Genomic DNA, 16,490 nt, shown 5'->3' on the forward strand with positions numbered 1-16,490 from the left:
TTTTAAAATTTTAAAGATGTTCCTATTAAGGTATAAAAATGAAAAGATTGTTTAAAAACAATTTTTTAAATTTAAAAAAAATAATAAACCATTAAACCGTTTAAACCCTCGGTTTTTGACTGTTGAAACCGAACCTTGAAACCGTTGAGCTGTTAAGCCGTGGTTTCGTGGTTGGGTTTTGGTAGTTACTAATGATCGAGATCTTCGTGCCTCAACTGTTGGGATGAGGACAAATTGCACATGGTTCTAATATGCCTGACAAGAATTGGGGGTTTTAATGAAGAGCTGCCGCGAGTGAACAAGCGAAGTCTTTACTGGTTCAAAAGTGTGAAGACGAAGAAAGATTCCAGAGTTGCCGGTAATGCCGGATACAAAAGCACAAACTCACAAAAGCACAAAAGCACAAACTCACAAAAGCACAAAAGCACAAAAGCAAAATAGAAAAAAGAAAGCAAAAAGCAAAAAGAATTATACACAGTTAGGGAGGTATATATGTAAATGTGCCATTTTTCACGACAGAGTTTAGGATTGGGTCACGAACTCTGCACGATTAGGGTTAGGGTTGCGAAGCCTGCGCTCTTTCCTTATTAGCGAAGGAGACAGACAGACAGAGAAATGAGGAAAGAGGACACTGTGAAACTGATTAGCGCAGAAGGATTCGAATTCGTTATTGATAAATCTGCTGCGCTCGTCTCAAATACCCTTAAAAATATGCTCACATCTTCAGGTCCCCCCCCCCCCCCCCCCCCTCTCTTCCCTCCCTTTCTTTTCTTTTGATTTAGTTTTGTTCCATTTAGTGTCATGTCATTTCTTCTTAGTCCATCCTAAATTTCATTCGGTTTCATATGAATTCGGTGTCAGTTTTCTATTTTCATTTGATTAAATTTCATTTCAGTTTGTCTCATCTCATTTCTGTCCCTTTTCCCTGTCATCTTCCTTCTTTTTCTACGTTTTAATTCGTTTATTCTAACATCAATTTTCATTTTTTTCCGCCTTTTTTTCTGGTATTTGCTGTATCAATTCCTTTTTTTCGATTTCAGGAAGCTTTACAGAGACAGAATTTGGTGTTGTGAGATTTCCCGAAATTAGCACTCGCATTCTGGAGAAAGTTTGTCAGTATTTCTACTGGTCCCTTCAGTTTGCAAGGTTTGTTCTCATTCTTCATTTTTTCCTAATGGATTTGATTTCTGCATATGTATGAACGTACATACATGTGTGTGCTCCTTATATATCTGTATGTATGCTCCTCTTGTAATTTTTCCTGGCACTATGTATTGAATTGGAATTTAGCATGTGAACTATAAATCCACTCTTATGTCAAAATATAGATAGAATACCTGTCTTTAAATCAAAGATAGGTTTTCCATTTCAAATAAGATACTGTAAGTCATCTCAAATTTTTTATCTAATCACCATTTAAAATAGAGTTTTGAAATAGAGATTTGAGATATCATTTCAAGAATGGAGATTAGATTGTCATTTCGAGAATAGAGATAGAATCATCTTTACAGTAGTGTTGACCGATGATGGTATCGCATCATGTGGAAGTCGAAGCAGATTGAACCACTATGTCAACATAATGACATGATTGAATTCTTCATGTCAGAAACATTGAATTATGATGTCAAAAACAGATATGTGATCATGTGAAACATAAATTGAATCATCTTGATGTCGAAAAGAGATTCAATCATAATATCAAAGCAGATAGTTCAACCGATGAAACAGAGATAAAACAATCTTAAGGTCTAATAGAGATTTAACCACGCTATTATTATGCATTGCATGAGAGAGATTGAATTGGTGTGTCAACATAGAGATTGATGCAAAGCAAATAGGACAAACTGTGAAACAGAAATAAAATATTCTTAAGTTCTAATAGAGATTTAACGACGATGTGAGAAATGAATCCTTATGCCAATGTAGAGATCGAAGCAATATATGCCAAAATGATCGAATCATTTAGACTAATACATCCAATCTTGGAAATAAACAAGACCTTTATTTATTTATTACACTTTCACGAACTTGTTGCATTATGAGCATTGCAAAGAATAGATTGAATAATTTGATATTCAAATTGACATACAAGCATTTGGGGAACAAACTCGAGTATTTCAGAGTTATTTCTATTTTAATTCTGCTCTTCTGAACTTGACCCTTCTAAATGCAGTGGCAAAGAAGTGGAGTTCCACATTGAGCCTGAAATTACTCTGGAGCTTATGATGGCAGCCAACTATTTACACACATGAATGAAGCATTTTTTGTATTTAATTGAGGATTTCTATCTGTTCAGATAACACATGTCTGGATTTCTGAACGTGGGTTTTCTTGCACACATTGTATAATTTGATCCCAAGTTAAATGGGTATAACAGAATTTGAACTCTCTTGTTAATATAATCAAATAGCTCATGCATATTTTATAACCAGATTTGTTTGATGTGTGGAAACTACCCAAATAAATGAAATTGGATCTCTTTGCTATTTATATGATTTACGTTTAGTTTGAAATGGATGTTAACTCTATAAACAATTACAAGTTAAGAGCGGGATAGGAATCTCTTCGCATCAGAGTTACATGTCTGATGTTTTTATGTTGGTGTCATGCAAAATGACATGGTGATCTCATAGCTCATCTAGATAAACATTGGTCAGACTTGAAATGATAATATTTGTCTTGACCAATGTAGACTTGGTCAAATATTATGAGTTATCCTGATAGTTGTTTTTATACCATGAAAACATAGGGTGAGGTAAGTTAATAAGAGGTGTTTATGCTTATGACTGATATATTAATTTACATCATTAAAGATCCTGTAAGTCATTCAAACTATTTAAGCTGTGATTTCAAGCTTGATAAGTCATCAAAAGTTGAACCAATACAATTGCAAACCGATCCAGCTATTCACGGAAGGGAAATGATGAAAGTGACTGCGTTCCTACATGAGCATTGATAGCTATCCATCCTAACATACGCACAAAGTGCCATATATAATTCAGCAAGGCAGAAACAAATGCACCCAAATAAATGGCGGGTTTTTAAAGGGAGGCACATCCATCACATGAATCATGCATGTAGATAAATTACAGCAACCTATTGTTACCATGTGTGAAATGAATGTCCTACGCTAATCTATACAACTATTTATTCTACCCTCTTTGCAATTTTGGTATATGTAGGACTCTTCTCAACCTATTGTGACGCATGTAGATTGAACATAGCTTCAATGATTATTTTAGACACGAGCCCAAGCAAATCCAATCAAGCCCCGTTTTGTGGTTTGAGATTGGTAGAAGACATTTGATTTGTCAACCGTGTATTTTATTATTATTATTTCAAAACAAAAGTGCCAAAAGTCAACAAATTGAAATGTGAATACAACTCATACTATCCTCCCTTTATGGGTGGAAACAATTGGGCAAAAAGAAAACATTAGAGGTAGAATGTGGTAGGTATCCTTGAAGTTCAAACTCAAGTACCTGAATATGACATTTGTACACATGCCATATAATCAGTTCGGAGTTCCCTTTTGTTGTATGAATCAAGATTCAACAAACAAATTAGATAACATTATTTCATCCTCAAAGACCAGTTCCACAATTCATGAGTTGTTTATCGGTCCCAAACTCATTGGCATGTGGGGAAACATGTAATAAGTATCAAAATTTTGTCGAGCGGATTGACTAAAACGAGGCAAGGATGATAACAATGTTTAAGAATCGTCACATCATCATATTACAAAGACCAAACGATTCGAATGAGTACGTTGTCAATAGGCATGCAAACAAATAGATTCGTGAAAGCTCGCAATAGAAGTTACATAGGATGACATGCATCCCGCATATCCAGATGCACGAGGGGATCGAAATAACACATCCCAACGTAGCCTTGACCATAATCTGGCAGGTTTTTGTCCCTGGCAGCATTTTTAAGAAACTATGGGACTGACGTTTTTCGTGAGATTGTGTCGCCGGCACGACACGTTCTGTCATTTTTAAGGTTTCCATGACCACCCCAACATCACAAAGTTTTTCCACTTCCACACAAAAACTAATTCATTGTCAATTGAGATATGAAATGGTGCTCCTCACTGCATTTGCATGTGTGGTGGACAAAATAATAATAATTTCAAATAATTCTAAAAGCCCAAAAAAGGAAAGACAAGATTCCCAAATAGGAAAGTGCAGGAAGAAGCTTGCAGAAAGAGGAAGAAGAAGAAGCATCTGGAAAGCTCTGCAACTTCCCCCCATAAATTTGGATTCAGAAAAGACCGAAAACCTCAGAATCGGAAGGAGAAACAGAAATTAAAGAACGAAAAGAAGCTCGAAAGAGGGAAAAGGCTCGAAATTTCTCTGTGTGAGTTAATCTCTCTCAGTTTTTTCTTCCATTTTGTTTTCTTTTGGTTTAATTGTTCGCGAGTGTTTTTCTGGAATATGGTTATGAAGCTCCTTTTTTCCCTGAATTCGATTATGATGCATTGTATCTCTCCCTTTTCTTCATTTTCCTTCTCCGCTGTTTCTTAAGATGATTTTTTCGTCGACATTATTCTCTCTACGGTTTTGGTGAGGAGTTATTTCTCGCTAACTAGATGTTTTTCCTGCTTTCTGGCTAAAGCAAATAGGTAGAGGTAGTTTGTTTTACATGTTCATGTAATTGGCGAATAGTTGTCTTTATTCGTGCAACTCCTTAATTTGTGCAGTTGATTTGTCTTCTTTTTCAACATACAAAGCATGTTTTTGATTTTTTGCTGTCTCTGAGAGAGACCGAGACCGAGACGAAGAAGAGTGAATACTCAGACCAGTGGTAAAAAGAGCAGACATGAATTGCCACCACAAGCACTCATTTTGCATGTGCGTGGTGGATGGAACTTTAAATATATAATAAAAATATGATAGTTTCGTGAAATTTTGAAGTATTAAAAAATATATATAATAGAGATATAATCTGGTGGTACCTTTTTTCTTTTTTCTTCAGCTCTCTCGCAGTGTATTCTTGTGTGTCTGTAAATGGCACTTCTTCTCGGTGGACCAGATGTTTTTGATCCTTTGAACTTTGATTCGTTGCTATGGGGAGATAAAAGAAGCTCTTCTGCCACTCCTCGTGATGTGGCTACAGTGCCCGTGGATTGGAAGGAGACATCAGATTCTCACATATTTAAGGCTAACCTACCAGGTCTTGTTATTTTTCAACACTTTTCATCTCTTTCATGTATTGTCTCATATGAGTTATGCACTGATGCCACTCAATTCATAGTAGAAGCAGGTTAATTCGATTCATAGTAAACATAACTAAAATCATATCTGAGTATGTGAAGTTTCTTTTGACATCACTAAAAATGCTCTGAATTTAATTTAAGTGAAACTAAAACTAACATCTGAGTAAGAAGTATCTGTTATAGGGGTTTAAGATATCAAGAAAACTAACAATGATGTTATAACACAATACAATTGTTGTCATCACACAATCCTCTCTTTACACAGGAGTCTCAAAAGAAGAGGTGAAAGTGGAGGTAGATGAAGGGCGCGTGCTTCAGATCAGTGGCGAGCGGAAAAAGGAAGAGGCAGCAGAGGGTGATAGGTGGCACCGTACTGAAAGGACTTCGGGCCGCTTCTTGCGGCGATTTCGCCTACCGGAGAATGCAAAGGTAGACGATGTGAAAGCAAGTATGGAGAATGGGGTGCTCACTCTTATTATCTCAAAAATCCCAAAGCCTACCCCCAAGACCATCGAAATTTCTGGTTAGAAGTTGTGTGTATGTGTACAGATTAGATGAATAGATTATAAAGAATTCTGGTTATTCAGTCTATGGATGAATATATATATATATATATATATATATATGTATGTATGTATGTATGTATGTATACAGATTAGCCGAATAGATTTATTGATCCGGAAAACCTCCATGAAAGCGAAGATATCATAAACATAACAATAATATAATGTATGTATATTAAAAACTGTAGCACACAGTACCACGGGACAGGGGGAGCTCGTTATAGAGATACAGATTTTGTTTTTACACTGTTGTTCGAAGCATGTGCACTGCGATTTGGCAGACATTTCTTACTTTGTAAGAACCGATCCAAGAAAGATTTTGTAGATAACACCTATTTTGGAATGACATATTTTAAGTAGTCTTGGTTATGTTTCTTGACTGCAGTATTTATCTCATTAAATTGTCTGCTTGTTTTTGTCTTTGTACGAACCAGTCCAAGCAAGATGATTTAGGAATGACATGATCTTTAGTATTTATATCATTAATTTGTATATGACATGTGTGATAAACGTAAATATTCTGTCAACTATTTGCTATATGTGGAAAATATTGTCTTTTCGGTCTCTTGTGAACTCTTATTTTATGTGCATGTTGTCTTGTCAACTATTAGCTATATGTGGATTCTGGAACATATTGTCTTTCGGTCTCTTGAACTCTTATTTTATGTGCATGTTGTCTTGTCAACTATTTGCTATATGTGCAGCATGCTTGTCTCCGTGCTCATGCACTTGTTCAGAAGGGGTAAATAAGATAATTTTGGAATTGACAGTTCGATATAATGGTTTAGTGGTTTTTATATCATTAATTATGCCATTTGTGAACGTGACCATGTTTTTTTCTCTTTCAATCTCTTCAAAATCAATTATTTGCTGTATATGGAACATATTGTCTTTCGTTCTCATCTTCGCACTGGAATTCATAAAGATGCTTGTTTCCGGTGCACAAGGCGTATAATAAATCTTTGTTAAAAGTAGGGTAGGGATAAGATAATCAAATTGACTAGAAAACATGTAATTCCTTCTGCAAGATGACATTAGTCTTGTCTCTTGGTTTTTTTCAGAGCATTATCAAAGCATGCTGCCAACGTATATTCAATAAAGTGTCCAATTGCACATACACAATTGGTTGCTTGTGCTGTCTAGTTCATTTTCTCAGAGAATGCATCCGCCATTTTACACGTACATAATCAACACCAATTGGTTGCTTTAGCAAGCGTATGTGACTTGTTAGCGTCACGAGCAAAAATGGAACTGGCAGAAAAAGACTGCTTACAAATAACATAAAGTCTACAAACAAGATCTAATAGAAGAATTCCCCTCTTAGGACAAAGCTGATCTCAGAAACTCATGCATTGCAGGATGCAGGATGCAAGTTGGCAGAATGGAACTGAAGTTTCTAGTAATTGCTGGTTGGTAAAATAAATAGCCCTTGTGCACAGCCAGGGAAGTGGAGATAGTCCTAATTTAAAATCTGCCGATTGAACATCGCAGAACACAATTCCAGGAGTTCAATAAAGAATAAATCTTTGCCATCTGATATGAAACAGTAGTTCAGTAACCAGATAATGAAATTTAGTTTAACTAATCAAATTAGTTAAATCGAGGAAATGATATATATATATATAGGTCAATAACCAAATATTACTTACAAAAATTGCCTTAGGTAACAAAAATTAGATCTCCAACGATCCAACGAAATTATCACATGGGAATTATTCAAAGAAATTATTGATATCCAAAGAAATTATGGAAAGATATTATGAAACATCCTGGTTCAGATTTTAACGCTTTACCAGAAACCCATCAGATCAAGATTTATGCTGGAAAACTATCATTCTTTCCTTTTCATATACATGCTTACCTACTCAAAATGGAAGGGGACTCACTTGACCAGAGATCTCACATGAAGTAAAAAATAAATAGATAACCTTGCTTAAAAAGGTCATCTTATGTAATTTGAAATTTGGCAATGAGAACGTACACATAATTGAACCTAGCTGGTTTTCAACATGAATTCACTGTTCTCTTACATTTATAAGTTGGTCATGTACTATTAACTTCTCTCTTGAATTTATGAGTATTGAACCCACTTACATTTATAAGTTGGTCATGTACTTTTAACTTCTCTCTTGAATTTATGAGTATTGAACCCATTGTCTATTATAGACATTTGAGTATGGAAACTATAATTTGTATTATTGTATTAAGCCCTATAATCATGGGCTCTGCCTATGAATTCCTGTAGAGCAATGAACCTGGTCATGTGGCATATGAGCCAGAGCCATGTGATTGTTCATTGAGATTTTATTTATATATATGGAAGCAGGAGAATGATGATACTGCCTTCCACTTACAAGTTTGACGCAAATGCAAAGAATTTACTTGGACAATACTGTCCAAGACATCTCCAAGGGATGTTCTCGAAGAAAATGATTTTTCTTAAAAAATAGACAAGAACTCCTGTTCCTTGCTCAAATTTCAATGACCACATCCTGTACTTGCTCCTCAGATTTGGGTAATGCAAACGTGACAAGCCCACTTCCAGCATCATAGAGGATGTCTATCTTCCTAGAATCTACCAAGCATCCACGTGGCTTTACAGAAGAATATACTCCAAACTCTCCACACCCATGCACTTTCATATGGATGGTAGCAACAGGAAAAAGGGCTGTGACTCCTTCAGAATTAGCAAAATCTAAGATGTCCATCCGCTTCTCTTCGAACTCCATATGCTGATCATTGTTGTCATGTAGCCGATACTCGAGTGAAATTATTGCGCCACCTGAATTAAACATTTTAAGGAGACCAATTGGAGCAAATGCCTCCAAACCAAGTTTCTGTGGAAACATTATAGAAATTTGTTAGTGATTGATATATACGCTTCTTGAATGGCTATTCATTACTTCACCCATGAAATCATTATACTTGTATTTCTTAGGACCTACAATTTTTAGGATAGGATATTCTACAATGCATCTCTGAGAATGGGGCATGGAAACTATCTATCTATACACATTAAATAGATATGTGATTAGGTTTACCTTAATATATGCATTATATATATAAAGATAAAGATAAATATATGCTGCACAATATGAAAAAGATAATACCTTCAATGGAGAAATAGTAAATATCTCATATTCTAAAACCTTAAGAGTCAGTGGAAGAGCAGCATTCTTTGGCAAGCATATTAATTCACCTACAAAATCATGAGATGTATCACAATACAAGAATGAATGCTAAATTTATCATAAAAAGGGGAACATTAATTCCTTGAGATGATGAACCCTTTTGTAAGTTTTTAATGAGAATAAATATACCTCCTTTATGGGTGAAAACAGCACAATCACCAGTCCATCCCTCGGGGCAAATATTACTGATCAAATCAACATCTTCCGCACGGACACTTCCAGTGATCGTCACTGGTTCTTTATCATGTATCACGTTTGTCTTTTCCTCCTTGCACCAACCTGCACCCTGGCAATTGAAAGTACCCAGTACTCCTGTATGCTGATTCATGTTCCAAATCTTCAAGAGGCTGTATAGAGGAAAATATGATCGAAGTAAACAATGGGAACAAGAAGTCCATCTGGCTGGCTTAACACTCTCTTAGCATACCTTTTCCCATCCCTTGCTGGATCAACAAACAAGCTGTCTCTACTTGGTTTACCAGGAAGTTGTGCACGCAATATGGAGCCATCCGGAAGTACCAATTTCTTGAGCACATTGAAATCATGCTGTCCAGGCCTGTCACTGTAAGAAACCAAGTAAATACAAAAATTCTGAAATGGGTTAAGAGGTTCCATGCTGAAATGGATTAAGAGGCACTGGTTATCATTTAAGTTCAGGTGAATGGATTTTAAAGCCATCAGTTTACACGTTATTTACAAACATTGTTCATGGGTTTTGAGTGTAATTTATACTTGAAAAATCCACAAATACCAAACCATAAATATATAAGCAGAGAATCTTTGAGATCAGCATTCCAATGTCACTTGTAAACAGGCAATGAAATAAAATCTCGCACTAAACTCGTTCCCTCTTCAACTGTCAATTGTCACTTGGGAGTAGAATCCAATTCTAAAGGCATTCTCACTTCAACTGTCAATTATATAGGCAATGAAATAGAATCCACTTCTAAACTCGTTCTCACTTCAACTGTCAATTGTCATTTGGGAGTAGAATTCCAATTCTAAAGTCTCACTTCAATTGTCACTTGTAATAGGCAATGACATAGAAACCATAGTTCTTGTTTTAACTATTGTCACATCAATACACAACAGAATAGAACCCCATTAAGTCACTCATTTCAACTGTCACTTGTATAGGCAAAATAAAATAGAATCTAGTTTTAAACTCATATTCTTGTAGGATAGTAGAAACTATTCTCAAAAATAGCTTGAGATTTGTCACTTGGGAGTAGAATTCCAATTCTAAAATCTCACTTCAATTGTCACTTGTAATAAGCAATGACATAGAAACCATAGTTCTTGTTTTAACTATTGTCACATCAATACACAACAGATTAGAACCCCATTAAGTCACTCATTTCAACTGTCACTTGTATAGGCAAAATAAAATAGAATCTAGTTTTAAACTCATATTCTTGTAGGATAGTAGAAACTATTCTCAAAAATAGCTTGAGATACACTTTTTCTACATATCCCACAAATATTCTATCGGCTTCTGTAGTAACGTGCCAGTCTTACAGGGCCCTAATACCCATGTAAACATTTACGGAAACCACTATCAGAATTCACATATCCCAGGGTATTATAGCACACGGGAGTAGTAATACACATAATTTACAACGATTGATTTAAGCCCTTCACCATGGGGTATACACATTGAAAAGATATTTACACATGAATAGATTTATGAGGATACAGATTGAACAATATAGTTATTAAGATGCAATGTTTTGAGAAATTGCAAAGTTGGCTTACCTTACGTATACAGGACACCCACCAACAGCTCTGGCTGCAGCATGATATTCAGCAGCAGGATGAAGACTCTGAATAAGATTTCACATGTTAGCATTATAAGCTAAGCAGGATGCAAGACTCTGAATAACATTTCTCAGGTATTGTAAGTTTTTCAGCTTACAATACCTAGGATCACCAGAAATATTCATTTTTATGTGAAAAGAGCCAAAGAATATCAAGAATCTACATGGAACATATCCCAATCAGGCTGCATGAACTCCCCAAGGAAGATGCTATTATATGCCACCGAAGCTATATGAATAGTATGTGAAGCTGGATCTCGCGGCCAAAAATCATCCGATGCTCTCACAACAGCAGTTTGCTTGATGCTACAACGGATTGAAGGCCACATAAAGAAAATAGAGCAGGACAAAAATTCCAATGCAATTATATTTACCTAATTTTCCTACATAAATTACCTGTATAGCCCATCGGTGTTATGACTCATGCAAGCAATGCAACCATTATCAGGAAAATTACGAGAAATGGATGCTTCCAATGATTGATGATAGAGCTTTGTCAAAGAGACACGACCTCCAAAACCAGCACCCAAAGTCTCGAGAATGTTTTGGACATCCACCTTTACACCATCTACACCAGCATCAGCCAAGTAGCTATGCAATTCATCATAAAACTGAAAGACCTTGGCTGGATGAACGAGACCAAGTCCATTCATTGTTATTTTCTCTGCTGCAAAGTCCAGTGATGCCTGATTTCCTAAGACTCCTGGCGAATGCACCGGATACTTAATTATAGATTCATATTTCTGCATCTCAGCACCACTTGTTCTCACACCTCCCCAATATCCTGTTAGTGCATGCCAGACATACACATATCTGAGACAGCACAAGATAAAAATAGCCTTTTAGATGCATATTTCAACGCATGACAATACAAATGTCATTTATAATTCCACATGATATTTTGGTCTTGTGAAATATATAACTCAAAAAAATTGAGAGGTTTGAGAATATGTACTTCACAGAAAAGTGCTCCTTGATTTCATTCACAATGTGCTTCAGGCTAATTTCTGAAACTTCTCGGTTGCTGCCATCTTTTGAATTCTTCGTCGAGAACTTATTGTTCTCTTTGATGTCAATCAATCTTCTAAAGAACCTGAAAAAATATTGATGGCAGAATTTTGAGTTTGTGATAACTTTTTGATAAAATAACAAAAACATAACAGTCCACATACTGTGTTCCTGCAGCAAAGTCTTCTCCTGCATCATCCATTGCTGCTGATTGCCAGCCATCATCTATTATGATGAGCTTAGCAGGTGTACCTCCCTCTTTCAAGCTACAGTTCAAAAATCAAGAAAAAAAGTAAATTTTCCAACAGTAAGGTGTTCATGGTTTATTTCATACCTTCAAAGAAGACAAAGAAATTCCCTACAAATACCTTTTCAATCCCTCCCTTACACCATCAGGAGTCACGTCTGTATAAAATGCATCCCATGTACACCATCCAAACCAATTGAGTATCCCTGGCATCTGTTGAATGAAAATCCAAAACAGATTAATCTGGACTTTCCCTTCATTACATGATATCCATGAAAGAATGTGTCAAGTGCGTCACCTTTTTAACTTCTCGCCTTTTGAATGTTTGCAAATGCATCTCTACAGCTCTGGGAAACACATCATTTAAACAGTTTATCCATTAAACTGTATTATCAAGATATAACAGGAATGAAGCAACCTTCACTACTGCAAAGAAGTTATTTTCTGATCCCATACAAAATAGGGCATATGATAGCAAAGATGAGAAACAATCCCGTGTATGAGAGGGTTATGTTATATTTTCTTATTAATGAACTTGATGTTTAAAAGAACTTACTGCACTGCATCAGCAACAACTTGGAAAGGATCTGTCCCGGAATAAATGAAAACAGAGTGTTCTCCACCAGTCATTTGAACACCTGGACAACCTGGATAAGAGCAATGAAGATCACCCCTCCATAATTTCTGCACAACAGCACAAATCAAAGACAATCATAAAGAAGGTGGAAGAAATTACCACTCTCCATGCATAATTGAAGTTCATCATCCTCATTCCCTTGAAGACAAGTCCGGAAGGACCCATCAAGTAAAGGGAGAAAAACAATGTATATTCTGTCATTAATTCCATTTGACTCTCTGTTTGTTGTTCTAGAGTGCTTAGAGCCATTCTGCCCTTCCAACAGAAGGAACTGGGTTTCAAAAGGGACATCTCTTCCCGATGAACCTATTCTCTGAGTCATCCACCATAAGTTGAATCGGAAACAGCACATAAACCTTAAGCCCCTGTTCCAAGTTGAAGAATACATGTTATCATAGATACTACACAATAACATTTATGTATTATCATAGTCACTCTTTAGATTTAGCAAAACACAGAAAGAATATTGGGCAATCAACAGCATAGCATTAAAACACCATATAGCATACAAATTATTGTCGGCTATTACAAACACAGATTAATGAACTATAGGAAGAAATAATCATGGCTTCTTATCGGCGAGACTGTTAGCTTAACCATAGAGCACGAATAATTCTGGTTTATCATCGTATTCATGCTTTGGTTAAAAGAGGCAGAAAATACCATGAGTTATTATTATAGCCACTGTTTATATTAACGTAGAGTAGAAAACATCATGGGATTATCATCATAGCCACCTTTCTGTCACTTATAGAGAGGAAACCATGATGGTTTGTTCATTGACAAGTTAAACGATAGAGAATCTTTGAGGGTTATCATCATCATAACCACATTGTATTCACATACAGCAGAAACTACAATGGTTTCTCAAGATTGTTTTTGTAACATATCAACTACTACATCATTGATTCGGTTCTATTGTTGACAATAACAAGAACCAAACCGTCTCTTCGCACTCCTAAGGTTAACCAAACAAAAGAAATAATGGAGAGCTAAAAATACCCATACTTACTTCAATATCCCAAGAGGAAACACATGTCGACTACTATTTTCCGTAGATGAGGCCCCAAGGAAAACTCCTTGTGTAACCATGCCCGTGGTTGCAGTCAGAGCAACATTTTTGGGCACATGGGTGAGTATAGTATGTCCTTTCACAGTGAGCTCTGCATCCACAATGTTAATCTCTGAAGTGATGGTCATTTTGAAAATTCGTCTGCGGTGCTGCTTGGCAAGAAGCAGTGGAGAATAACTCGAGAGCAAATTCGTGCTTTGGAAGCCTCCTATTATGCGAGATGTTGAATGCCAAAATATAGCTGCATACCATTACAGAGTTCAACTCAGAACAAACAAGTCAAAACAAGGATAAAAGGGAGAAAATCCCAACGCAGTCCCAGAGTTTCCATTTATTTCCCCAAAGATCCTTGAGTTTCTATGTTATTTTCCGCAAACCAGAGTATTTCAGAGGACAATTCCAATAATGCATTGCAGCTTCCAAGGTCAGCACAAGCACATTAATATGCATTGAACAGAGACATGAATATATAGGAAATGAACGCTGATGAATCAGCAACCATGATAAAAGAAAATGCATCATTGAGCAGAGACATGCACATAGAAATTCATTCATCAGCATGATTCTAACCAATCACTGATAAAAAAATGTTTCAGAACATTCAAGGAGGACAATTCCAATAATGCATTGCAGCTTCCAAGGTCAGCACAAGCACATTAATATGCATTGAACAGAGACATGAATATATAGGAAAAGAATACTAATGAATCAGCAACCATGATAAAAGAAAATGCATCATTGAGCAGAGACATGCACATAGAAATTCATTCATCAGCATGATTCTAACCAATCACTGATAAAAAAATGTTTCAGAACATTCAAGGAGGACAATTCCAATAATGCATTGCAGCTTCCAAGGTCAGCACAAGCACATTAATATGCATACAGAGACATGAATATATAGGAAAAGAATACTAATGAATCAGCAACCATGATAAAAGAAAATGCATCATTGAGCAGAGACATGCACATAGAAATTCATTCATCAGCATGATTCTAACCAATCACTGATAAAAAAATGTTTCAGAACATTCAAGGAGGACAATTCCAATAATGCATTGCAGCTTCCAAGGTCAGCACAAGCACATTAATATGCATTGAACAGAGACATGAATATATAGGAAAAGAATACTAATGAATCAGCAACCATGATAAAAGAAAATGCATCATTGAGCAGAGACATGCACATAGAAATTCATTCATCAGCATGATTCTAACCAATCACTGATCAAAAAAATGTATCAGAACATTCAAGGAGGCTAGACCACACCCTTCAAAGAAGGGTTTGCAAATGGATGAAATAGAGGAAGAGGCATATAACCGAGGATAGAAAGAGAAACTTTGGAAATCACCAAAAGCATACCTATAGTTCAATAGCATCAGAATAAGAATGCAGAAAGACAAAAATGAGGATATATTAAACCATCTTAACGAAAGCTTTGAAACAGAGAACTGTCGGACATTTTTATGATAAAAATCATAAGAGACCATATCAAAAACTATTCTATGATGAAAATCTACATAACAAATTAGTGATGCGCAAACTGATCAGAATCCTTCAGAAGCTCAATTTTTCAATGAGAATACAAGACCACTGCTAAAAATTCTTTTATCTTAAAGACCCACATATAGGAACAGTCCAAAAAACCCCTATTCAGAACCATTCAAAAAAACAAACCTATTAAGAGAACCCAGTATCCCAAAAGAATCTATGAAACCCCATGATTCAGAAAAAGAAACTATGGTGAAGACCCATGATCACCAGAAGCATCCGTGTTGAAAACACCCATGATCCAAGAAGCGTTCAAGAAGGGAAGCTAAATATGTTGAAAAAACGTGCATTATTTTCAAGAAGAATTCAAAGGAAGGAATCATATATGAAGATTCGCCAAAAGAAAGACAAACGAGATGAGATGAATCTATACAGAGGAAGGGATTGGTACTCACTGAAACAATGAGCAGGAGGAGGGAGGGGCCCTTCTCAAATTCCTGCTGAAGAGCACAGTGAAGAAGAGATTGAGGGGGTCTTTATACACATCGGTGTTGAGAAGGATCGATAGGCTGCAGAAGGAGGAGGAATCTTCGGCGGAATCCATGTTTTGAATCGGATGCTCCTGCCGACAGAATCTACCGCCGCAACAGATTTAAACCCAGAAGTAGGGATTTTTAAACATATATACCCTTAGCTTTCCCGATAATTACAAATGTATACCCCTCACACACACACACATTTGTGCTCCGAAGACAATAATAAAATGTGTCTGTCTTTAGTGGAAAGTTATCAATTATATTAATAGAAGTGTGAAAAAATACTACAAATGAATGGTAGCGAGACATGTTAGCATCACCAATAGTAGTAGGAATGGGCCCGGTTTTTTTGGCTCGAACCGAACCGAACCGTTAAGCCATGGTTTAAAGCATAGTACGTAAAATTCGTGTTCGTCTAGCATAACATTCGTTTTTCTACGTTGGAAAACGAATGTGAATGTTATTCAAACATTCTTGTGTTTTTTTTTTTTGTTTTTTAATGTTTTTTTTGTTTTTTCCCATTTTTTAGGCTTATTTACCTCCTAATAAATAGTTCATCCAAAAGTATGGTATTTATCATTCTTTGAGGGTGTTTTTCTTACGCGAATTATTGAAACATTCGCGAATGCGAATGCACGTATGGTTCATACTATGGTTTAAAGGTTTATAAGTTCCAAAATAATTAAATGGTTTGGTTTGGTTTTAACTA

At 36.0% G+C, this 16,490-nt stretch overlaps 3 protein-coding genes across 4 annotated transcripts; 2 read left to right on the forward strand and 1 right to left on the reverse strand.

Annotated features, from left to right (window-relative positions):
• Positions 1 to 494: 494 nt before the first annotated feature.
• LOC147859949 (BTB/POZ domain-containing protein) lies at positions 495 to 2,431 on the forward strand. Its single transcript, XM_087324178.1, has 3 exons — positions 495 to 727; positions 1,041 to 1,146; positions 2,174 to 2,431. The coding sequence occupies exons 1-3, from the start codon at positions 616 to 618 to the stop codon at positions 2,250 to 2,252; spliced, it is 297 nt and encodes a 98-aa protein (XP_087180304.1). The 5' UTR covers positions 495 to 615; the 3' UTR covers positions 2,253 to 2,431.
• A 1,721-nt stretch (positions 2,432 to 4,152) lies between these two features.
• LOC147859950 (18.1 kDa class I heat shock protein-like) lies at positions 4,153 to 5,804 on the forward strand. Its single transcript, XM_087325040.1, has 3 exons — positions 4,153 to 4,357; positions 4,978 to 5,175; positions 5,484 to 5,804. The coding sequence occupies exons 2-3, from the start codon at positions 5,010 to 5,012 to the stop codon at positions 5,744 to 5,746; spliced, it is 429 nt and encodes a 142-aa protein (XP_087181166.1). The 5' UTR covers positions 4,153 to 4,357; positions 4,978 to 5,009; the 3' UTR covers positions 5,747 to 5,804.
• Positions 5,805 to 7,875: 2,071 nt separating this feature from the next.
• LOC147859951 (putative galactinol--sucrose galactosyltransferase 2) lies at positions 7,876 to 15,915 on the reverse strand. Of its 2 annotated transcripts, none has more exons than XM_087324445.1 (15): positions 15,701 to 15,915; positions 13,694 to 13,994; positions 12,781 to 13,046; positions 12,601 to 12,691; positions 12,343 to 12,391; positions 12,166 to 12,257; positions 11,962 to 12,063; positions 11,745 to 11,873; positions 11,186 to 11,602; positions 10,954 to 11,095; positions 10,728 to 10,795; positions 9,400 to 9,534; positions 9,102 to 9,319; positions 8,892 to 8,980; positions 7,876 to 8,618 (listed from the first exon to the last, which is right to left on the reverse strand). In XM_087324445.1, exons 2-15 carry the CDS (start codon positions 13,879 to 13,881, stop codon positions 8,253 to 8,255), a joined length of 2,352 nt encoding a protein of 783 aa, XP_087180571.1. In that variant the 5' UTR covers positions 13,882 to 13,994; positions 15,701 to 15,915; the 3' UTR covers positions 7,876 to 8,252. The 2 variants fall into 2 exon arrangements, with proteins under 2 accessions (XP_087180571.1, XP_087180570.1); XM_087324444.1 differs by having other exon boundaries at positions 11,745 to 11,882.
• Positions 15,916 to 16,490: the final 575 nt, after the last annotated feature.

The sequence above is a fragment of the Azolla caroliniana genome, unplaced genomic scaffold, assembly GCF_043228905.1.
Source record: "Azolla caroliniana isolate FFs.n. ecotype wild unplaced genomic scaffold, voAzoCaro1.0.p SCAF_9, whole genome shotgun sequence".
NCBI lineage: Eukaryota > Viridiplantae > Streptophyta > Polypodiopsida > Salviniales > Salviniaceae > Azolla > Azolla caroliniana.